Source organism: Peromyscus eremicus, unplaced genomic scaffold (assembly GCF_949786415.1).
Source record: "Peromyscus eremicus unplaced genomic scaffold, PerEre_H2_v1 PerEre#2#unplaced_97, whole genome shotgun sequence".
Classification (NCBI taxonomy): Eukaryota; Metazoa; Chordata; class Mammalia; order Rodentia; family Cricetidae; genus Peromyscus; species Peromyscus eremicus.
This window is the reverse complement of record NW_026734336.1, coordinates 448,712-473,391: the sequence shown is the minus strand read 5'-3', so window position 1 is coordinate 473,391 and position 24,680 is coordinate 448,712. Positions and strand designations below refer to the sequence as shown.

General features: G+C 41.2%; 1 protein-coding gene across 6 annotated transcripts in view; it reads right to left on the bottom strand.

The window, feature by feature from the left end:
• The window catches only part of LOC131901507 (FK506-binding protein 5-like), a 67,317-nt gene that overhangs the window by 26,648 nt on the left and 15,989 nt on the right, over positions 1–24,680 (bottom strand). For 5 of the 6 annotated variants that reach the window (XM_059252629.1, XM_059252628.1, XM_059252630.1 and 2 more), the window contains 3 exons: positions 23,530–23,652; positions 9,923–9,993; positions 8,786–8,810 (listed from right to left, as the gene is read on the bottom strand). In XM_059252629.1, coding sequence (XP_059108612.1) covers positions 8,786–8,810; positions 9,923–9,993; positions 23,530–23,608 — 175 coding nt within the window. In that variant the 5' untranslated portion in view covers positions 23,609–23,652. The remainder of the gene's footprint in view (positions 1–8,785; positions 8,811–9,922; positions 9,994–23,529; positions 23,653–24,680) is intronic. The other variant, XM_059252625.1, reaches the window with a different exon arrangement.

Here is a 24,680-nt window from a genome sequence, read left to right as displayed (position 1 = left end):
GCCAGGCAGGAAAACTCTAGCTACAAATGGCGCCCAACGTGTTGGCAAGAGTTTCCACCTAAAACCTGAGTAAAAAGATTCTAAAACAGAGCTAAAAACAGCTCCTAGTTGTCTTTTTCAAGCTAGCAGCAGCCTGCGTGTTTGAGCTACTATGGCGGGTTCCTGGCGGGCATGTTTGACTTGCAGTATGGCGGGAATGAGGCCTCTGCAAGTGGCACATTAGGCTGTGTGGTGGATTTAGCTTTTGCTAGTACAAAAAGAAAGAGGTTTCGGGGCTACACGCTGCTTTGATAGAAGCATAGACCCACTATTTCTGAGAGTTGATGACTCCCAGAGCTGGTGGAAAACGTACCATCGCCATGTTGGGAAGCTGAAGTGGGTGGAGCCAGCAGCCAGAGCACCACCGCAGTTTCAGTCTTAGAAGGCTGCAGTTTAAAGCAATAGGCTCAAGATAATATAAAAGAATAAGCCATGTAAAGATGGCTACCACACAGAGAATCTGGATTATGTTCTCTTTGTATTCATACCTGAAGAAAAACATTTGATTACAAAAGCTGCTGAGTTATGCCAAATTGTATATTTTAAAGGTACCTTGACTTCAAAATTTGGATATAAAGATATGTTGCTTTGGAAAGGAGGCTCTGCTTTTGTTTCCACAGAAAGCCAGAGGCTATGGATTTGTTTCAGATTAAGATACATCAGGTTTGACCAGCCAAGACCACCTGAAAGGTCTCCGATGACACCATGGCCCAGATGATCCAACATCCAGAACCGTTTCAAGGCAACTGGCTCAGATGATACACCCTCATGGACTACTCCATAATCCTAAAATATTCTTTGTGTTCCCATAAGATACAGCGCCCCCCTCCAGCAGGAAGTAGTAAGAGAAGCTACGCCCAAATTCCCAAATATACCAAGCTGACTTTGGAGATGTGTAAAGGTTAAAGCCTTCCTTTTTAAGAAAAGAAAAGGGGAAGTGCTGTGGGATGGTCTGTATGTCAAATGTGTTGCTGATTGGTCAATAAATAAATCACTGATTGGCTAGTGGCCAGGCAGGAAGTTTAAGCGGGACTAACAGAGAGGAGAATTGAGAGAACAGGAAGCTGAGTTGGAGAGACACTGCCAGCCGCCACCATGACAAGCTGCATGTGAAGATCCCGGTAAGCCACGAGCCATGTGGCAAGGTATAGATTTATGGAAATGAATTAATTTAAGCTGTAAGAACAGTTAGCAAGAAGCCTGCCATGGCCATAGAGTTTGTAACCAATATAAGTCTCTGTGTTCTTCAGATTCCTTAACCTTCATTCTCCTAAAAGACAAAAACAAAAACCTTTCCCCAAGACTAATTTTGGGGATGTTCCTTTTTGTCAAGTTATTATCTGATTAAATGAAAAGACATGTGTTACTGGTATAAGTTAGTTTAAATTGGATGTTCATGTTGGTTGATGAGCTATCACCTCCTCTAATTAAAAGGTTTTTCTTGTTCAAATCGAACCTTTATCAATTTTGATGGTACCCACAACTTATCTTCTCCTGTAGAAACAAAAGCAACACCTCGTCCCCAATGTAACACATACCCTGGTTTCCATTCTGAGGTCAGCACATCCTTAAAATATATAGGCTGATTTAATTCTGTAGTTTTTTCTATTATCCAATGTCTCTCTGCAGCTGTTGTTCCTTTCTCATTGGCATTAAGAAAATTCAAAGTTAATAGAGCATTATGCAGTCTGTTTCTGGGGGTTTTTGTTACCCCTTTCTGTTTATTTAGCATATCCTTTAGAGTTCTGTTTGATCTTTCTATAACTGCTTGACCTGTAGGATTATGTGGTATGCCTGTAATATGCTTTATATTGTAATAAGCAAAAAACTGTTTCATTTTAACAGAGACATATGATGGAGCATTATCAGTTTTGATTTGTGCAGGTATACCCATGATGGCCATAACTTCTAGCAAATGAGTGATTACAGAATCAGCTTTTTCAGAACTCAAAGCAGTTGCCCACTGAAATCCTGAATAAGTATCGATAGTGTGGTGTACATATTTCAGTTTTCCAAATTCTGCAAAGTGAAACACGTCCATCTGCCAGATTTCATTCCTTTGAGTACCCTTTGGGTTACATCCTGCTGGTAATGGCGTTTGATTGTAGAAGGAACAAGTAGGACATTTCTTTACTATTTCTTTGGCTTGTTGCCAGGTTATGGAAAAATCCTTTTTTAAACCTTTACTATTGACATGATGTTTTTTTATGACATTCTGAGGCCTCCAGCACATTTCCTATTAATAACTTATCAATCTCATCATTGCCTTGTGCTAGAGGGCCTGGCAGACCAGTATGAGATCGAATGTGAGTTATATATAAAGGATGACTCCTTTTCCTGATTGTATCTTGTAATTGAATAAATAGTGAAGTTAATTCTGAAGCATCAGGGATAAATTCTGCAGTCTCAATATGTAATACTACTCTTTCAGCATACTGAGAGTCAGTTACTATGTTGAGAGGTTCTGAAAAATCCATTAATACCAACAGAATAGCATATAATTCTGACTTTTGAACTGAATTATAAGGACTTTGAACCACTTTACTTAAATTTTCTGATTTGTAACCTGCCTTTCCTTGTTTGTTGGCATCTGTATAAAATGTACGAACTCCAGATATGGGCTTTTCCCATACAAAACTCTAGCTACAGTGGGGTTTCTGTCCTCCCATGCAAAAGAGGCATTCTGTACAGGATAGGCTGCCTCCAGCCCAGTTACTAGTGGAGAGAGAGTGGAGTGTTGGGTCAAGTTTCAGACAAGATACTTTCCTAATTTCTGTCACAGCACTGAGAGTTTCATGAGGGCCAATGTGATGACCACATGTCAGTCACTCCTTCACTTTCTTCCTTACAATCCCTAAGGTTTGGAACAACCTTTTCTGGGTTTGTGGTTCTTCTAATATACAGAGTCTTGCCCTGTTTATGGAACTTCCTCTGGCTGACTGAGTCCAGCCTTTTCTTCTCTCTTCACATATCCATGCCATACAGCTAGGCATCAGGAGCCCTTTAGCTTTGCCCACCAGATCCAGGACTGAACCAGAAAAACTACTAAGATTTGATATCTTTCTTTCTTTCTGGATAAATTGTCCCTAAGAAGGTTCTATACTCTTTGCTCTCAATGGTCTTACCTCTCCCGTGAGTTTGGTGAGGAAGAGATAATTAGAGATAATACAAAAAGCAAAGAACTATCTCGACTGAGGGTGGGAGCATGCCAGAGGGTTAGGCTATATTCTGTGGACAGTGTGTTCTATTATACAGTGTCAGGAACTAGATAATTGGTGGAAGAGAACCTCCAAGACTCTATGGATATCCAGGCACAGAATGCAGAATGAACATCGCACCCAGGAAATAGGGAAACTGCTGGAGAAGGAGAAAAGGCAAGAAACTGTAAGGAGGGATATTGAAGTGTATGAGGCTAGAGGTGGGGTCATGGGGCTGTGTAGGACACGCTACTCACAAGCAGGAGAGCCAGAGTATACAGTGAGTAACACAATGCATTAATTCTACAAATACTGCCTGTCATGGTGGAGCCAAACACAGCTAAATGATGAGAGAATGAAGGAGAATCCAACACACTTGTGGGCAGCGAGGGCCTCGAGCCTAATGAAGAGGCTCCAGGGAAGACACAGGAAACTCATTTCTGAGATTATGAACTCCTTCCCCTAAATGAGACAAGACAGGTAAGGCTACAGCATGAGAAAGATACAAATAGTGACAGCACAGAGGACAGACACAGCCCTATGACCAGATAGGTGCCAAGAGAGCTGATACCCAAGTGCCTATCTATAGTCCTTTAGTCCTAGGAATGGATGTAGTTTACTAGAACTCCCAACCCCTGGATACTGAAGGCTGAACCAAGAATTTTTGAAATGGGGCCAAGTGTGTGCTAGAGTTCAGATCACACCCCACCTAATAGGTCAGAGGATCTAAGATGGATGTCAGACCTCTAATCTCCCTTGTCTCGGCCATCCTGTATGTCTGTCAGTCTGAGGTGAGGAACACTGCCTACAAAAGAGCTAAAGTCACCAGGTGGTGGGTGCATGCCTATAATCCCAGCTCTCAGGAGGCAGAGGCAGGCAGATCTCTATGAGTTCAAGGCCCTTCTGGTCTACAAAGTGAGTTCCAGGATAATTACAGCAAATACACAGAGAAACCCTGTCTTGAGAAACTAAAAAAAGAAAAAGAAAAAAAAAGAGCTAAAGTCATACACTGAGCCCTTACTCCCAGGACATTGTAGCCTTGGGATTTTGACAGAACAAAAAGCCATTCTGGGTCTTTAGCCACTCCACCCTGTGGGGTCCATGAAGTGCTGCTACAAGACCTGGGAGAAGAAGAGAGAGAACCTGTTCCTCCTGCATCATTGGGATCACACTATAAGACATTTACCTATGGGTTCTGGTGAGGAGAGAAAGTTGTTCCCTACAGATAAACTGGCTTTGATACAGGTTATACTCAAAAGTGAAAACAACACTTCATTGGCTCCATGATGCTGAAACTCAGCTGTCAAACTGATGAGATCTGTGTCCTCTGGGCATGCCCTTGGGGTTTATCTTGATTAGGTTAAGTTAGATGGGAAGATCTGTTCTCTATGGGTACAAGCATTCCCTGAGATGGGATCCTGGACAGTATAAAAGTAAGAAAAGTCAGGAGAGTACATTCATTCATTTTTCTTTGCTTGTGGGCTCTGGTTGCAAGGTCAGTCTCCCTCAAGTTTCTGCCTCTACCTACTGCTTCCCAATTATGGACTCCAAACTGAAACTGTATGGCAAAGTAAACCTTTCCTTGCTCACTGCCTCTGGGAAAGTAATCCTAACAAAACTTCCAAGGAGAGGTATAACAACAGTCAAACACTTATGCATTGGGAGTGGCAGAGGAGGAATGGTCTATGTGTTCTGGGAAATACAGTCTTTAAATAACAGAACCAGAAGCAAAGCACCCTTAACCTTGCCAGTGTTAACCATTATGCATTGGAAAGAGGAAAAGCACAGAAGGTTTCTGTGTCCTTACTGATCTTTCCCACTCCTTTGGCCTCCCAAGCACAAGGTCTAAGATGACCACGCCTAGGGCTCTCTCCCAGTGGACCTGACTAGGAATGCCTTTGCCTAACTCAAATTTTATCCTCACTCTTGAGATTCTGGACATTAAACAGATCACTCTTGAGACTTTCCACATCTGCATCATCCATGTCTGGGACAAAGTGACTGAGAGGGTGGCTCAGTCACTCATGCCTACCCCAGGTGAAGTCATACTCATTCATACAAGACAAGCCTCAGCTTTCCTATGGTTTACCACTACTTAATGAAAGGCAAAGGTTACCTTTAACCTTTAAACCTGTTTATCCTATTTAAATTCTGTGGTTGTATTTCTACAGATGAGCTAGATAAATTAACAGTATCTACACACTAAAAACTACAGCAAAACGTCTCTATAGATTTATAAATAGTGCATAGTATAAAGGGCATCTATTATACATAACTGAACATAATTCCCTCAGTATCTTCTGTTTTAATGTGTGGTGTTTCTCTGGAGGTACCGGAGATGATTTGAGGTCCATCCATATCAAGCGGGATCATGGTTGTTTTGATACACCTTTTGTTTAGTACTGCAGAAACTGGGAATGCAGTCACAACAGGGAGAGTTAGGTCAGCTTCACGGCAGACAAACCTAGGAAACTTAGAATGGTTGAGTGTTTGTACATTTGATCTCCTTATTTATTTTCGGATAAGTCACTGTAATTAGAATGGGGCTTCAGGAAGATCACTGTGTCAGTGTCCAATTAATTATGCATCACATGATTATGTAGATAAAGTCTATTATGGTCACATGATGTAGGTAAAGTCTAAATTAGTGCAGATGTGACAATAGAGAAGGAAGAGCAATGTGACTATGTTACGTTGGTGTGGTGACTGACAGGCAGCATTCAAATCCCAGTTAGAGCATCATGGCACAGTGAAATCCATGCAATCTGGCTGTGATCACATCTTTGCACCGGTGAACTAAAAATTTCATAAGGACCCCCAGCAGTCTTATTGGTGTAAAACATATGTTAAACCCTAAGGAAAAGCACATGGATTGTACAAGTGTTCTATGATGTTTGTGAAATGTAAAAACAATTCAATTAGACAAGAATGACTGAATCCTGAGCAAGTGTTTAGTGTGCTACACAACAGTGACCACTGGTGTTTAATGTCACTCTTTGCTTATCCAGTGTATTTTACAGCTCATGCGGGACATATGGTATCACTTTAAGTAGGTTCAGAAGGTAAGCAGCTGTGTATTCCTCTAACTTTTTAACCTTGGGTACCATATTAGTCATATCCATGATGCTCTGATCAAAGTCCCTGCCAGATATAAGCAAAGAGATAAATGTTCTGCCTTTGATCCTTGACTCCAATTATGTATTTCTTCCAAAATAAGTTGTAGAAGGTCTCTGAATTAGTAAACACAGCCTTCCTCCAACATCTTCATCCTACCAGGTACCTCTCAGCAAGTGACTCTGATCATCAAGGACTGAGAGGTGACTTATGCTTGTGTGTCTTCCGTGATGACTCAGAGTCCAAGCTATTCTAAATGAAATTGTCACATGAACGTTAGACCAAAAAAAAGTTCCTTTAAATTGGCCAACCCTGTATAAACCCTCAACATGAACTGACAAGAAAAGGGGTCTAATGCTTCATGGTGTAACTACTCTTGAGGTGCCAAGAGATAAGAGGAAGGCAGTGGCTGCCCAAGGCATTACAGTGCATCATATCTGCTCACTGTTCCCTCATCAAAGTTTTTAATAAAATACGTGATTCTTTGAGAATTCCATAAAATGTATTTTGATCATCTCCACTCATCACCCTAACTCTCTTGATTCCATTCATATCTCTCCACTCCTTACCAGCTCTGTGCCCTTTTTAGACTCCCTAAGTAATTCACCAAGTTCAATTTGTGCTAATCACATATATATGGGCATGTGGCTAACCTCTGCAATTCAGTCAACCTGCTACTGGCAGAGTCAGCTTCTATACACTCTCCTTCCAGCAACAGACCTTCTATTTCAGTTTATTGTTTTTGTTTTTTCATTGATTATTTGTTATGTTTTGTTGGTGAAAAAGGCCTCTAGCCCAGGCTGGCCTAAAATTCACTATTTAGAAAAGGCTGGTCTTTCTTGAATCTACCACTCTAAATCAAAGATTACAGACTGTGTAATCCTGGGTACATTACATTGAGTACTTGGGACGAAACTCAGGTTTTTAGACACGATAGGCATGTACTAAGCCAATACCCATAAGAGTGCCACTTAACACATTAGCTCACCGGTGAGAGCCCGAGCATGCAGACACCACCAATGTGGATAGAATGATGCCCAGTGGCACTCTTCCCTGCTGCCTGTGTAAACGCACTGAGAGCAAAAATGGAATAGGCAACATGGAGTCTAACTACCCATGACAGGAAGTAGCCTTACTGCTCAGAGTCTAGCTCTCCTTTACAAGTATACTGTTGGTTGCTCACATAGGACCCATACAAGATCAAAGAGATCAACACTGTGGCATGTAAGGAAGAGAGGTTCAGAAGCCTTTCTCACCCCTAACTAAGAAGCTATTGGTAATTTATGGCTTCTGTGTGAGGGAGGGAGAGTTTAATTAAAGGTGTTGTCCCTGCAAGGTGAACCCAGTTTCAGTGGATTCCCCTACATGTTTGAGTATATGTTTAGCACAAAATGGACTAGCAAGTTATTTTTAAGGATAAAATTTGGGAAAATGTAAAAAGGGAGAGGATCTATGAACAGTAAGAGTCATGAGGGATGAATAAGATGAAATACAGTGCATAAACATATCAAAATTGATAAAATTATATTAATAATTAAAAAAATAAAATTTAAATGTATTTCTGGAATAATGATGCAGCACAGATCATTAAACGAATGATGACTGGAAATCTTAGTGCATACTGTCCTTAAATTTTGTGACTCTTTGTGCCCATGCCAATGTTGTCTAATCTGTTAATGCTTTTCTCCAGAACATACAGGAATACGTCAGATCTAAGAGAAATCCATTTTGAACTATCCATCCCACTCTCCCATGTCCTTTATTTAATTTTGGGACTCTGTCATCTTAAATGAAGCACTGTGCTTCTCTATCTTTCAAAGCAGTGACTGTCTGCTGCATGCTGAATGATACTTCCTAAGACTTCTAACCACTACAGCAGTCATTGCAGTGTTTGGGATCCCTATCGATTTGCCTTACTGCAGGCAGATGTAAGAAGGCAGAGCTCTCCAAGGGGATTACTGTGCCCTTGATGAGGTAAGAAGTGGCTCTTAAGATGCACAGCTAAGGACCCTCATCACTACCTCTTGAGTTCTGGTTTATTCGTCTATGAAGGAATGCAAGCATGTAACCCAACCATGCATGGCTGTGGTCAAGTTTGAATACATTTTTGTAGAAAAACTGTATTCTGATTTTTCAATTTACAAACTCATAACTAGAAATTGGGTTGGGTAGTTGGGATATTTTTCTTTGGAAAAAAATTTAGACACAACTTGGTGAACAAATCCTTCAAATAACTAAAGGAATCACAGTTGAACATAGACACCTGGTCATGATTTGTTACTTGGGATGTCATTTTCTTAAAAAAAATATAAAAACATATAATTTTCATTATCAGTTAGCAGCTTATATCACAGTGGTGTATCATATAAAAGACAACTAGTATTTACACAATTCTCATCTAAATTGTGTCTTAGAGAGTGTTCTACAGTACATACCACGTCTGCATTTATTAAATAGTACCTGTAATTGAAAGGAAAGAAAATATTTAACATTTAGATCATGTTGAATATTTGTAAAGATCTTTGATCCTTCCGTAGTTGACATAATGAGGATATAAAAGTGTAGTCAAGTGGAGACTATATTAATTGACTCCTTATTTGATGATGTAACAGAAGATCTGGGACTCTATACTTTGTGCTAAAGACTAGTACCTTTTACAATTTTTTCTGATTCAAGGGCTGATCAGGATAACCTGTCTGGCCTCTACTGAATGTTCCCTAATCTACATCACATAACGTCTATGAAAACTTGTATTTTCATTTATTTTTTTCATCTTTCAATGTTGTTGTTTTTTTTTGTTCACAGTTTTTTTCAGTTTACATACCAACCACAGTTCCCCCTTCCATCCCTCCTTCCACTCCCCTTTTCCTTTATTTCCCCGACTCCCTCCACCCCCACCCTACCTCTCATCCACTCCTCCAAAAGGGTAAGGCCTTCCATGCGGAGTCAACAAAGCCTGGTACATTCAGTTGAGGCAGGACCAACACCCCCACACACACCCTGCATCAAGGCTGAGCAAGGCATCCCACCATACAGACTGGGCTCCAAAAAGCCAACTCATGAAAACTTATATTTTTCACTAAGATATTTTTTGTTTCTAGGGACTATGGTAGAAATAATTTGAGCATATGACCCAAAGTTTGATGTGTCTGGAGCTTAGTGTGCCCAACAACATGAGGATCTTTAAAAACATGATGTACTGGGCTGGAAAGATGACTCAGATGTTAAGAGCACTGGCTGCTCTTCCAGAGGACCTGGGTTCAATTCCCAGTACCCACGTGGCAGCTCACACCTGTCTGCAACTCCAGTTCCAGGGCTTGTGATACCCTCACACAGACATACATGCTCATATTGGGATTTGATTTCCAGCACCTACATGGTGCTTCTGCCCTTATTGGCACCAAGTACGCACGTGATACAAATATACACATGCAGGCAAAATACACTTTAAAAACAAACAACAACACATGATGTACCTGATCAGTTTCTTAATTCAAATGTGATACCCATTGAAACATAAGGGGACCACCGAGGTAACCTTTCTACCTCAGAGAAAGAAAAGGCCCTTTTACCTCGACCATGCTCACTGTTGACTTTTGCTGGTTTACTGGTGAAACTGTATTATCAGGAGGTTCATGGGACACTAGGGGGACAGAAAGTGACTGTCAGTTCACGGGACTGCTTACTATTTACACTGGACTTTACTTGATGTGGGTGAAAGTGCACGGACTTAGCACATGTGACTAAACCTACTGAACAAGATGGTTCTGCTGCTGCTAGACTATCTTCCCATAAAGCAAACTAAGGCAGAGGGAAGACTTGGAGAAAAATGAAGATGTATTTTTATGTTGTATAATATTTTGTTTATTAGGCACTGAGATCCTATCTCCACCCACCTTATATTCCTGTCTCCACCTCCCTAGTGCTGGGATTAAAGGCATGTACCACCACCACCTGGCTCTGTTTCTCTTTTAGACTGGTAAATCTCCTGTAGCCCAGGGTGGCCTTGAACTCCTGATTTTCCTGCTTCCTCCTCCCAAGTGCTAGGATTAAAGGTGTGAACTATTACTGCCTGGCCTCTATGGTTAACTCATGGCTAGCTCCACCCTCTGATTTCCAGGCAAGCTTTATTTGTCAGAACACAAACAAAATATCATACAACACCTTTGTACATGTAGTGAAGATCTGAGCCCGATGACCTACTGAGATTCAACTGCCTTTCTAGGCATATTGTCCCCAAGAAGGGTTCTGTTCAGTTCTCTCCCAGTGACTTTGTTAGTCTCATGAGTTTTGTGAGGGAGGGACATATAATGAATACAAAAAGGCCCAGGACACCAAAAGCTGAGGCTGGGGACATGCTTGGGGGTTAGGCCACATTGCATGGGCAATGTGTTCTGGTATGTAGCATCAATAATAAAGTAACAGGTATAAGGGATCACATAGGCCTCCATGGCTTGCCAGACCTATAGTCCTGAGTCAACATGACAATTATGAAAGAGGAGAAGTGGTTGGAGAAGGATAGGGGCAAGAGGAATAAGGGAGATTGAAAGGTGGGGACTAGAAGTGGAATCCCATGTCTCTGGCACACATGGCTCAGAAGCAGGAGTCTGAATTTACAATCAATAAACATTGTGCATTAACCCTACAGGGCTAGCCTATGATTGATACCAGACCACTTGTATAGTGAGAAAATCCAGGAGAAGCAGACATGTTTCTGATGAGCCTTGACTGTGAACCTACTCAAGTAGCTAAAATAAAGGCACTTTGAGGAAAATGATTCCTTAGATTATAAGTTCATGTTGCAGAAAAGATGTGACAGGCCAGATCATGCAAAGAGTGAGAGACTCAAGTACTGAAAACACAGAGAACAGACATAGCCTATGGCCAGATGGGTACCAAGAGATAGCCAATCTCCATGAATCCATTCTATTATCCTGAGCAACACGGGCAGTCTTTTAGGAGAACTCTCAAACCCAGCCTCTGCCTTGGAGGATGAATCAAGAATGCTTTGGCACTAAGGACAAACCAGAGTGCAGACACTTTCTCATCCATTAAGTCAAAGGATCCAAAATAAACATCAGGCTTTAACCTTCCTTGACTCAAACATCTAACATGCATGCCAATATGAGGAACACAGATTAAAAAAATATAAAGCCATACATTATATCCTTAATTGTCAGGACATTGCTAGTGCTGCAAGGAAGCCAGACTAGAGAACCCTACTAGCTATCTAGAAGAGTACCCTGCGGATGTCCTTTAAAAAGAGACAAAATGGTCAAGAAATGAACAAAGAGGTACTACTACAAATGTCCCAAGGAAACCAGGGGCAGGAACTGCATCACCAGAACCACTTTGTAGGGCCTTTATTTATTTATTTATTTATTTATTTATTTATTTATTTATTTATTTTGGTTTTTCGAGACAGGGTTTCTCTGTGTAGCTTTGCGCCTTTCCTGGAACTCACTTGGTAGCCCAGGCTGGCTTCGAACTCACAGAGATCCGCCTGGCTCTGCCTCCCGAGTGCTGGGATTAAAGGCGTGTGCCACCACCGCCTGGCTGGCCCTTTATTTATATGTACATTTGAATGCAAAGGAGAAAGTTGTCCACACCAGAGAGATTGGCTTTACCATAGGTTAAAACCCTAAAATGAATGTACCAGTCATTTTAACATCAGTAGTCAACTTCATAGTGTCCAGATCCCAGAGGATTCCTGTATGGCATTACCTTGACAAGGTTAACTGAGGTAGCAAATGGTTCAGCTGTTAGTGCATTATTCCTGGGACTGAGATCCATGACTATAGAAGGAGAAGGTGAGCTGAGCATAAAGAAACACTCCTTTTCTCTATTTCTGTTGCCCTCAGGCTCCTGTATCTATGGTTGCTCAGCAAATATGCACACCATACTCATGGTATCATGGGAAGACAAGCACTCCTCCTTTGGCATGTTTGGGTCATAGTATTTCATCACACAAACAGGGAAAGTACCTTATGCACAAATTCCATGGAGAGCTACTAAGCACAGTGACAGGCTTGGACACTTGGTAGTGATAAATGCTGATGAGCACTAAGTGTTGAAAGATTGCCTTCAAATGACAGAGATGAATGCAAGAATATTATACCTGACAAGACTACCATGATGCCTTTGAAAAGGAAGAACACAGAAACCTCCTTCCATGACCTTGTCTCTGTTCTTTCCCATAAGCACAGGGTGTGACACACTACTCCAGGGACCGAATCCGCTTTGATCACACCAGAAATGCTGTTATCTGTATGAAATTTTGTGCTAACTCTTGACAGTTTTGATAATAACCATGTCAATCTTGAGCTTGTTTACATTCAGTTCATCACACTGCAGGTGTCTGGGAGAAAGTAACAGAGACGTTGCCTCACCTATTCCTGCCTACACCAGGTGAAGGGACAGTGACAGAGACAAGATTGAGCTCACCTTTCCTCTGTTTCTTGTTACTCAATGTTTGCAAAAGGTGAATTTACATTTCATTCTTAAATCGTGTGGTTGAATTTCAACTGAGGAACTATACAAGTCAACATTATCTACATAGGAAAGTAATGCTAAGGTCATCATCTTTCCCTCCTATCATACAATAATGATTTACAACTACCATATGTCCCCCAATGAGATTAATGCATTTCAACAGTACCTTCTGCTTCAGTTGGTGGTAAAGTGCCATGCTGGACTTGAGGCACTTCAACATCCTTTGGAAAAGCATTGCCTCTCCTAAACAGTTTCCTTTTAAATTTGGAAACTAGAATGCATTAACAGCAGAGACAGTTATGTCAGTTTCATGGCAGAATATAGAGGAAACCAGTCTGTTTTAGTACACTCCATGTCATTCCCTTTCTCCAGGCACCGTCATCAGAGTCACGGTGGTGTTTCAGGAGGATCACTGAGTGCACTGCACACTCCTGCATGCACTGCATTGGAGGTGTAGGCAAGTCCTAAGTTCATGGCAGTGTGACAGTGTTGTGTTTCCCTGCTGAATACATGTACCTAATGAGTGCTCACCTTCAAATCATGGGGACTGACCAACCCTGAGAGGAAAAAAACATGGAGCAGAGTGTACCCAACCAATACATTTAAAGATGTATTCCCACTGGATATGGAGTGCACTACTTTCATAACAGTTCTCTGTAGGCAGAGGAGGTGAAGCTCTGTAGTTCTAGGCCAGTATGGTACATAAGTAGGTAGTTCCAGTATAGATAAGGACAAACTGTGAGTCCCTGTACTCCGCCCCCAAAAGCAATGTATTCTCAGAGAATGAGGTAGTACACATCAACCTCCAGTTGGTGATTGCAGTTCTCAGTGCACATTGTCCTTAAATTGTGTTCCTCTTTGGGCCCATGCTTCTGTTGTCTAATTTGTTCATGCATCTCTCCAGATCCAAAACCCATTTTAGAAATATCCATCCCACTGTCCCATGTCCTTTATTTAATTTTGGGACTCTGTCATCTTAAATGAAGCACTGTGCTTCTCTACCTTTCAAAGCAGTGACTGTCTGCTGCATGCCGAATGACACTTCCTAGGACTTCTAACCACTACAGCAGTCATTGCAGTGTTTGGGATCCCTATCAATTTGCCTTACTGCAGGCAGATGTAAGAAGGCAGACCTCTCCAAGGGGATTATTGTGCCCTTGATGAGGTAAGAAGTGGCTCTTAAGATGCACAACTAAGGAGCCTCATCACTACCTCTTGAGTTCTGCTTAACTCATTTATGAAGGAACACAAGCATGTAACTGACCCTGAATATCTGAGATGAGGTTTGAACACATTTTTGTAGTTTACCTGTATTCTGATTTTAAATTTACATATCTGTAACTGGAAATTGGGTTGTGAAAAAGCCATCCTACTTTTGGGGGAAAAACAGATTTAAACAAGAATTGAAGTACAATACCCTCAAATAACAAAGGATTACTGTTGAACACAAGGACCATAGACATATCCATGATTACTTTCTTGGTGTGGCCCTTGCCTTTAAAAGAAACTAAGAAAAAAATCTAACACAGCAATTCTCATATCGTTCGGTATCTCACATCACAGTGGTGTATCACACAGAATACAACCAGTGTTTTCACAATTCCCACCTAAGGTGTGTCTTAGGAAAGTGATCCCATAATACATACCACGTCTGTTTTTCTTAGTCATCATCTGCAATCAATAGGAAAGAAAATATTTAATGCCATGATCATGCTGAGCAATGTCTACAAAGCCTTTTTCCCCTTAACATCGAGTGATTGAAATCAGGACAGAGAAGAGCAGTAACAAAGAGACTATAATAATGGGTACGTTATACGATGATGTCACAGAGATATGGGACTCTGTCCTTTGTGATACAAACTGGTAGTGGGCATACTTTTTCTTATTCAATGGCAGATCAGGTAAACCGATCTGGCCTATAGAGGGTTGCAAAACCTGTATCACATACCATCTATAAAAACTTTTATGTTTCACTAAGGTATTTTCTGTTTCTAGATTATGGTTTACAAAGAACTTGAGTATATAGTTGGAAGCTTAGTGTGTCCAGCTTGAGGATGTTCAGAGGATCTTTCAACCATGAGGACTGGTGTAAACCAGTGGCACCCACCTTGATGGGATCACTCATAAAGCAGGACACAATGTTGTGCCACATTGTGATGTGTGCTGTCTTGATCAAGACCAAGTTGGTACAGTTCCATTCCTTCCTCTTCCTAAATAAACTCTCTAATGTCCGTGATGACTCAGATCAGTTTAATGAATGAAATGTGATACCCACTGAAACACAAGGGGACCACTGAGGTAACCTTTCTACCTCAGGCAAGGGAAGACCTCTTAACTTCACCATCCTCGTTGGTAGGTTTTGATTGCTGTGTGGTGAATTGGCACTGGTAGAAGTTTCAGGGTACACTAGGGGAAAGAAAGCGACTCTCAGCTCACAGGTCTTAGTATTATTTACAAGTTATCTTTGCTTGATGTGAGTAAAAGCAAATGGACTTGGTACATCTTACTAAAACTAATGAACAATATGGTTGGGTTGTTGCAGGACTGTCTTCCAGGAAGACAAATAAAGGCAGAGAATAGCTCTGGAGAGAAATGAGGAGCAGATTTTTTTTTGTTTGCAGGGAATTGTAATCTAAAGCAGTGTAAAAGAATCTATTATATGGTGTTAAGATGAAATGAATCATTCAAAATTTTCTTTTTATACTTATTCTGTTTGGGAGGCTCAACAGCTGGCAGTGCTCTAGCAGATGTGAAACTCTGTACCTAGTTCTCTCAGTCAACCATGTAGGTTCCAGGCTCAAAGTATTGATCTCATTCTCTACAGCAAGTGCCTTTACTGCTAAGTTCTCACTGGCCCCCTAAAACAAATCTTACGATAAAAACCACAGAGTACAATCAGCCCCTGAGATGATTTTCAGTGTAGGGCAATGGCTACTCTCTTCAGCTTCAGGTGGCCACCTGCAGACTTTTACCTATGTACATGTAGTACAGATCTGATCCACACCTTTACTAGAGACTCAACTGCCTTTCCAGGCATTTTTTTCTTAAAAGCGTTCTTTTCTAATCTCTGCCAAGGAACTTTTCAGTCTCATGAGCTTTGTGAGAAACTGACATTTAGTGATTACAGAAAGACCTAGAACACCCAGGACTGAGAATAAGGACAATGGTTGGGACTTAGGACCCATTGCATGGACGGTGTGTTGCCGTACAGAGAACCCACAATAAGGTAACACAAAGAAGGAACCACGTAAGCTTCTGTGGCAATTATGAAAGAGAAGTGGCTGGGGAAGGATAGGGGCAGGAGATAATAAGAAGAGAGACAGAAAAGTAGGGACTAGAAGAGGAATCCTGTTTCTCTGTCACACACAGCTCAGAAGCAGGAACTATACACTGAATCTACAGTTATAGTCTATGAGAGAGAGCCAAAATAATCTGCAGAATGAGAGAATCCTAGAGGAGCAGACATAGTTCTGATAAGCCTGGGCGGTGAGCCTACTGAAGAAGTGACAGGGAAGCCACTTAGAGAAGAGAGACTCCTTAGAGCATAAGCTCATGTCTGCAGGAAAGAAGAGACAAGTCAGCCCATGCCAAAGTGAGAGACTCGAGTACTGACAGCGTAAGGAACAGACACACATTATGATGCATAGAGAGCTGATCCTCTCCTCTCCATACACTTTATTCTGAGGAACATGGGCAGTATTTTAGGGAAACTCACAAACTCAGTCTCTGCATATTGGAGGCTGAGGCAAGGGTGCCTCTAAAAGCATCAAAGATCACCCAGAGGGCAGATCCTTTCTGCCTATGTCATCCATTAATTTAAAGGATCAAAGAAGGACATCACCCTATAACCCTCCTTGACTCAAATTACACAGAATGCCAGATAAGTTAAGGAGCATAGACTGCTTAGAGCTAACAGCACACATGAGGCTTCTACTTTCAGGACATTGCTAAGGTAAGAACGAGGCTAGTGTTGCTAGAGAAACATGCTAACTACTTAGCAGTCTGTGATGTCCTACACGGAGTGACTAAATAGTCCACAGAGGACCTAGCAGGCACTACTACCAATGTCCCAAGGGAGCCAGGAACAGGATCTTCTCATTCTTTATCACCAGGACCATTTTGTAAGTGCTTCAAATGTATATTTGAATGCCCAGGTGCAGGTTGTCCCTCACCAGAGACTGGCTTTATCATAGATTGAAACCCCAAACTGATCACCACTATTTGTGGGCATTGTGATGGCAAATATCAGTTGTCAACTGATAAGGTCAGGGCTCTGGTGATGCCTGCATGGCATTATCTTGACAAAGTTAACTGAGGTAGCAAATGGTTCATTTGTTAGTGCATTATTCCTGGGACTGAGATCCATGACTGTAGAAGGAGAAGGTGTGAGCTGAACATAAAGAAACACTCCTTTTTCTATTTCTGTTGCCCTCAGGCTCCTGTATCTATGGTTGCTCAGCAAATATGCACACCATACTCATGGTATCATGGAAAGACAAGGACTCCTCCTTTGGCATGTTTGGGTCATAGTATTTCATCACACAAACAGGGAAAGTTCCTTATGCACAAATTCCATGGAGAGCTACTAAGTACAGTGACAGGCTTGGACACTTGGTAGTGATAAATGCTGATGAGCACTAAGTATTGAAAACTGCCTTCAAATGACAGAGATGAACGCAAGAATATTATACCTGACAAGACTACCATGATGCCTTTGAAAAGGAAGAACACAGAAACCTCCTTCCATGACCTTGTCTCTGTTCTTTCCCATAAGCACAGGGTGTGACACACTACTCCAGGGACTGAATACCCTTTGGTTACACCAGAAATGCTGTTATCTGTATGAAATTTTGTGCTAACTCTTGACAGTTTTGACAATAACCATGTCAATCTTGAGCTTGTTTACATTCAGTTCATCACACTGCAGGTGTCTGGGAGAAAGTAACAGAGACGTTGCCTCACCTATTCCTGCATACACCAGGTGAAGGGACAGTGACAGAGACAAGATTGAACTCACCTTTCCTCTGTTCCTTGTTACTCAATGTTTGCAAAAGGTGAATTTACATTTCATTCTTAAATCGTGTGGTTGAATTTCAACTGAGGAACTATACAAGACAACATTATCTACATAGGAAAGTAATGCTAAGGTCATCATCTTTCCCTCTTATCATACAATAATGATTTACAACTACCATATGTCACCCAATGAGATTAATGCATTTCAACAGTACCTTCTGTTTCACTCCGTGTCATATGTGCAGAAGTGCCTAGCTGGACTTGAGGTACTTCAACATCCGTTGAAGAAACATTCCCTCTCCAAAACAGTCTCCTTTGAATTTTGGAAACTAGAATGCATTAACAGCAGAGACAGTTATGTCAGTTTCATGGCAGAATATAGAGGAAACCAGTCTGTTTTAGTACACTCCATGTCATTCCCTTTCTCCAGGCACCGTCATCAGAGTCACCGTGATGTTTCAGGAGTATCACTGAGTGCACTGCACACTCCTGCATGCACTACATTGGTGGTGTAGGCAAGTTCTAAGTTCATAGCAGTGTGACAGTGTTGTGTTTCCCTGCTGAATACATGTACCTAATGAGTGCTCACCTTCAAATCATGGGGACTGACCAACCCTGAGAGGAAAAACACATGGAGCAGAGTGTACCCAATCAATACATTTAAAGATGTATTCCCACTGGATATAGAGTGCACTACTTTCATAACAGTTCTCTGTAGGCAGAGAAGGTGAAGCTCTGTGAGTTCTAGGCCAGTATGGTAGGTACATAAGCAGGTAGTTCCAGTATAGATAAGGACAAACTGTGAGTCCCTGCACCCCACCCCTAAAAGCAATGTATTCTCAGAGAATGAGGTAGTACACATCAACCTCCAGTTGGTGATTGCAGTTCTCAGTGCACATTGTCCTTAAATTGTGTTCCTCTTTGGGCCCATGTTTCTGTTGTCTAATTTGTTCATGCTTCTCTCCAGATCCAAAACCCATTTTAGAAATATCCATCCCACTGTCCCATGTCCTTTATTTAATTTTGGGACTCTGTCATCTTAAAAGAAGCACTATGCTTCTCTACCTTTCAAAGCAGTGACTGTCTGCTGCATGCTGAATGACACTTCCTAGGACTTCTAACCACTGCAGCAGTCATTGCAGAGTTTGGGATCCCTATTTTTTTGCCTTACTGCAGGCAGATGTAAGAAGGCAGAACTCTCCAAGGGGATTATTGTGCCCTTGATGAGGTAGGAAGTGGCTCTTAAGATGCACAGCTAAGGAGCCTCATCACTACCTCTTGAGTTCTGCTTAACTCATTTATGAAGGAACACAAGCATGTAACTGACCCTGCATATCTGAGATGAGGTTTGAACACATTTTTGTAGTTTACCAGTATTCTGATTTTCAATTTACGTATCTCTAACTGGAAATTGGGTTGTGAAAAAGCCATCCTACTTTTGGGGTAAAACAGATTTAAACAAAAATTGAAGTACAATACCCTCAAATAACAAAGGATTACTGTTGAACACAAGAACCATAGACATATCCATGATTACTTTCTTGGTGTGGCCCTTGCCTTTAAAAGAAACTAAGAAAAAAATCTAACACAGCAATTCTCATATCGTTCGGTATCTCACATCACAGTGGTGTATCACACAAAATACAACCAATGTTTTCACAATTCCCACCTAAGGTGTGTCTTAGGAAAGTGATCCCATAATACATACCACGTCTGTTTTTCTTAGTCATCATCTGCAATCAATAGGAAAGAAAATATTTAATGCCATGATCATGCTGAGCAATGTCTACAAAGCCTTTTTCCCCTTAACATCGAGTGATTGAAATCAGGACAGAGAAGAGCAGTAACAAAGAGACTATAATAATGGGTACGTTATACGATGATGTCACAGAGATATGGGACTCTGTCCTTTGTGATACAAACTGGTAGTGGGCATACTTTTTCTTATTCAATGGCAGATCAGGTAAACCGATCTGGCCTATAGAGGGTTGCAAAACCTGTATCACATACCATCTATAAAAACTTTTATGTTTCACTAAGGTATTTTCTGTTTCTAGATTATGGTTTACAAAGAACTTGAGTATATAGTTGGAAGCTTAGTGTGTCCAGCTTGAGGATGTTCAGAGGATCTTTCAACCATGAGGACTGGTGTAAACTAGTGGCACCCACCTTGATGGGATCACTCATAAAGCAGGACACAATGTTGTGCCACATTGTGATGTGTGCTGTCTTGATCAAGACCAAGTTGGTACAGTTCCATTCCTTCCTCTTCCTAAATAAACTCTCTAATGTCCGTGATGACTCAGATCAGTTTAATGAATGAAATGTGATACCCACTGAAACACAAGGGGACCACTGAGGTAACCTTTCTACCTCAGGCAATGGAAGGCCTCTTACCTTTACCGTCCTCGTTGGTAGTTTTTGTTTGCTGCTGTTGAATTGGCACTGGTAGAAGTTTCAGGGTACACTAGGGGAAAGAAAGCAACTCTCAGCTTACAGGACTTATTATTGTTTACAGGGCATTTTTGATTGATGTGGATAAAACTGCATGGACTTAGTACATGGGATTAATTGTAATCAGACTTTTCTATTCCATCAGCAACACCCAAATATTCAGCAGTTGTTTTTGAAATAATTGACTCAGAAGCTTAATACTATTTACAAATGCTTGGCTGGTAGCTTAGGCTTATTAATAACTTGATCTTTCACTTTTATTAACCCATAATTCTTATCTATGGGCAGCCACGTGGCTTGGTACCTTTCTCCATACAGCATTCTCATCTTCCTTCTTCTGGGTCTCGCTTGGGACTCCTGACTTTGCCCTTCCTTTTTCCAGCACTCTTAGTTTGGTCACCCTGCCTGGCTACTGGCCAATTATCCTTTTATTAAATCAATTCAAGTGACAAATCTTTACAGTGTACAAGAGGATTCTTCCATGGCAACTAAATCTAATGGAAAATATGGTTGGGTTGTTGCTGGACTGTCTTCCAGGAAGACAAATTAAGGCCTCGTGAATGTCTGGAGAGAAATTAGGAACAGATATATTTTTCTTTCTAGGGAATCTGAATCTAAAGCAGTGTAAAAGAATAGTTATATCATGTAAAGATTAAATAAATGTTTCAAAAAATTTATTTTTACATTTATTATATTTGGGAGGCTCAACAGCTGGCAGTGCTCTAGCAGAAGTGAACCTTCTGTACCTGGTTCTCTCAGTCAAACATGTAGGTTCCAGGTTCAAAGTATTGATCTCAGTCTTTACAACAAGTGCTTTTACTGCTATGCACCAACCCCAGAAAGCTAACCTTATGATAAAAATCACAGAGTTCAATCAGTCTCTGAGATGATTTAAGCACAGGATAACTGCTACTCTCATCAACCTTAGCTGGCCACCAGACTTTTACCTATGTACATGTAATAAAGTTCTGATCCATACCCTTTCTAGAGAGTCAACTGACTTTCCAGACATATATTTCTGAAAAGGGTTCTTTTCTGTTCTCTCCATTGATCTTTTCAATCTCATGAGCTTTGTGAGACAATAAATGATTACAGAAAGACCTAGAACACCCAGGACAAGATGAGAACAGTGTGGGAATTAGTCCACATTGTTTGGAAAACATGTTCCAGTATACAAAATAACCAATAAAGTAACTGGAAAAATGGACCACATAGGCCTCCAAGGTTTTCCAGACCAAGAAACATGCCAATAATGAAAGAGAAGTGGCTGGAGAGAGAGAGAGAGGTCAGCAAGATGTAACAAGAATGGAAATTGAAAGTTGGGGGCTAGAAGTAGAATCCTGTCTCTCTGCCACACACAGGTCAGAAGAGGACAGTATGCATTGAACCTACAAATATAGTGCACAATAGGAAGTTTAAAAAAAAAGCTGCAGAATGAGAGAATCCAAGAGAAGCAGACGTAGTTCGGATGGGCCTGGTCTGTGAGTCTACTGAAGCAGAAAAAGTAAAGCCACTTAGAGAAGAGAGACTCCTTAGAGCATAGGCTCATGTCCCCAGGAAAGAAGAGACAAGTCAGACCAGGACAAGAGTGAGAGATTTGAGTACTGACAGCATAGGGGACAGACACCTCCTATAGGTGTCTAGAGAGCTGATCCCCTTGGGTCTATATCCTATATTATGAGGAACATGGGCAGTATTTTAGGGAAACTCACAAACTCAGTCTCTGCATATTGGAGGCTGAAGCAAGGATGCCTCTAAAAGCATGAAAGATCACCCAAAGGGCAGACCCTTTCTCATCCATTAAGTCAAAGGTTCCATGATAGATATTAGCTTGAAACCTCCCTTGACTGAAATCACCTAGCATGTCACTTAAAGTCAAGGAACATAGACTGGTAAAAGCTAAAGACACATATGAGGTTTTACATTGCCAGTGTTGCAATGAGGCCGTACTAGAGAAGCCTGCTAGCTATTTGGCTGTCTAACCTTTGGTTGTCCTTTAAAGATGGCCTAAATGATCAACAGAAGACCAAGAAGGCACTACTACAAATGTCCCAGGGGAACCAGGGACAGGATCTGCTTTTTCTGTATCACCAGGACCACTTGGTAAGAAATTTATACATACATTTGAATGCACAGGAGCAAGTTGTCCCTCACCAGAGAGACTGGCTTTATCGTAGACTGAAACTCCAAACTGTTTGTGAGCATTGTGATGGCAAATATCAGTAGTCATCTGATAAGGTCAGGGCTCTGGTAATGCCTGCATGGCACTATCTTGAAAAGGTTAACTGAGGTAGCAAATAGTTCAGCTGTTAGTGCATTATTCCTGGGACTGAGATCCATGACTGTAGAAGGAGAAGGTGAGCTGAGCATAAAGAAACACTCCTTTTCTCTATTTCTGTTGCACTGGACCTCTGCCTCAGGCTCCTGTATCTATGGTTGCTCAGCAAATATGCACACCATACTCATGGTATCATGGGAAGACAAGCACTCCTCCTTTGGCATGTTTGGGTCACAGTATTTCATCACACAAACAGGGAAAGTACCTTATGCACAAATTCCATGGAGAGCTACTAAGCACAGTGACAGGCTTGGACACTTGGTAGTGATAAATGCTGATGAGCACTAAGTGTTGAAAGACTGCCTTCAAATGACAGAGATGAACGCAAGAATATTATACCTGACAAGACTACCATGATGCCTTTGAAAAGGAAGAACACAGAAACCTCCTTCCATGACCTTGTCTCTGTTCTTTCCCATAAGCACAGGGTGTGACACACTACTCCAGGGACTGAATCCCCTTTGGTCACACCAGAAATGCTGATAACTGTATGAAACTTTGTGCTAACTCTTGATAGTTTTGACAATAAACATGTCAATCTTGAGCTTGTTTACATTCAGTTCATCACACTGCAGGTGTCTGGGAGAAAGTAACAGAGACATTACCTCACCTGTTCCTGCCTACACCAGGTGAAGGGACGGTGACAGAGACAAGATTGAGCTCACCTTTCCTCTGTTTCTTGTTACTCAATGTTTGCAAAAGGTGAATTTACACTTCATTCTTAAATCGTGTGGTTGAATTTCAACTGAGCAACTATACAAGTCAACATTATCTACATAGGAAACTAATGTTAAGGTCATCATCTTTCCCTCCTATCATACAATAATGATTTACAACTACCATATGTCCCCCAGTGAGATTAATGCATTTCAACAGTACCTTCTGCTTCGCTTTCTGATACATCTACAGAAGTGTCTGCCTGGACTTGCAGTATTTCAGCATTCTCAGGAGCAACCATGTGCTGTTGATGGTTCTCTTCTAAGACATTGGAATCTGGAAATTCTTTAACAGCAGAGACAGTTATGTCAGTTTCATGGCAGAATATAGAGGAAACCAGTCTGTTTTAGTACACCCCATGTCATGCCCATTCTCCAGGCACAGTCATCAGAGTCACGGTGGTGTTTCAGGGAAATCACTGAGTGCACTGCACACTCCTGCATGAATTGCATTGGTGGTGTAGGCAAGTCCTAAACTCATGTCAATGTGATGTTGTTAAAAGAAGAGCAACATGACTGTGTTAAGTTTGCTTTTACCTGATAAACAGTGTCCATGTCTCTCTTGGAGACCCATAAATATGGTAAACTTTATAAACTCCCTCCTTTCTGAGTAGTGTTTACTAGGATGCTATATACTGTGAATCTTCTCAGTGCAAAACATATGAATATACATATATATATATATATATACACACACATATACATGTATATCCATCCAAATACACACACATGCATGCATACATGCATGTACACACACACACACACACACGCACACACACACACACACACACACGCACACACACACACACACACGCACACGCACACACACACACACACACACACACACACACACAACTTGCCCTCAAATAAATGTACATATAATAACAAATTACTCTGTGGTATCTGTTATTGGCAGAATAGTTAGCTACATTTAAATGAATCCAGGTAGCATGAGATTGTGTTGGTTACTCTTGCAACCAACAGAAGAGAATGTATTTATTTTCACTGATTACCTTCACTGTTTACATGAGAAACTATAGAAGGGCCCTAGCTTAGCAGAAATATATGATCTTCCTCCAATGTTTTCAACCTGCCTAGTGCCTCTCAGTTAGTGATTCTCTGGTTAGTGGACCACACTGAGAGGTGAACAAGGCTTCCATATTTTGTAGAGATGCTCAGATTCAAAGTCACTCAGAGCCAAGTTGTCAGATGATGGTTGGGATGAGTAGGAACTTCCCTTCCACTAAACAGGCCTGGATATGTCCTCATCACGAATTGACAAGAACATTGGTAATATAATAAACAGTGCCTGTA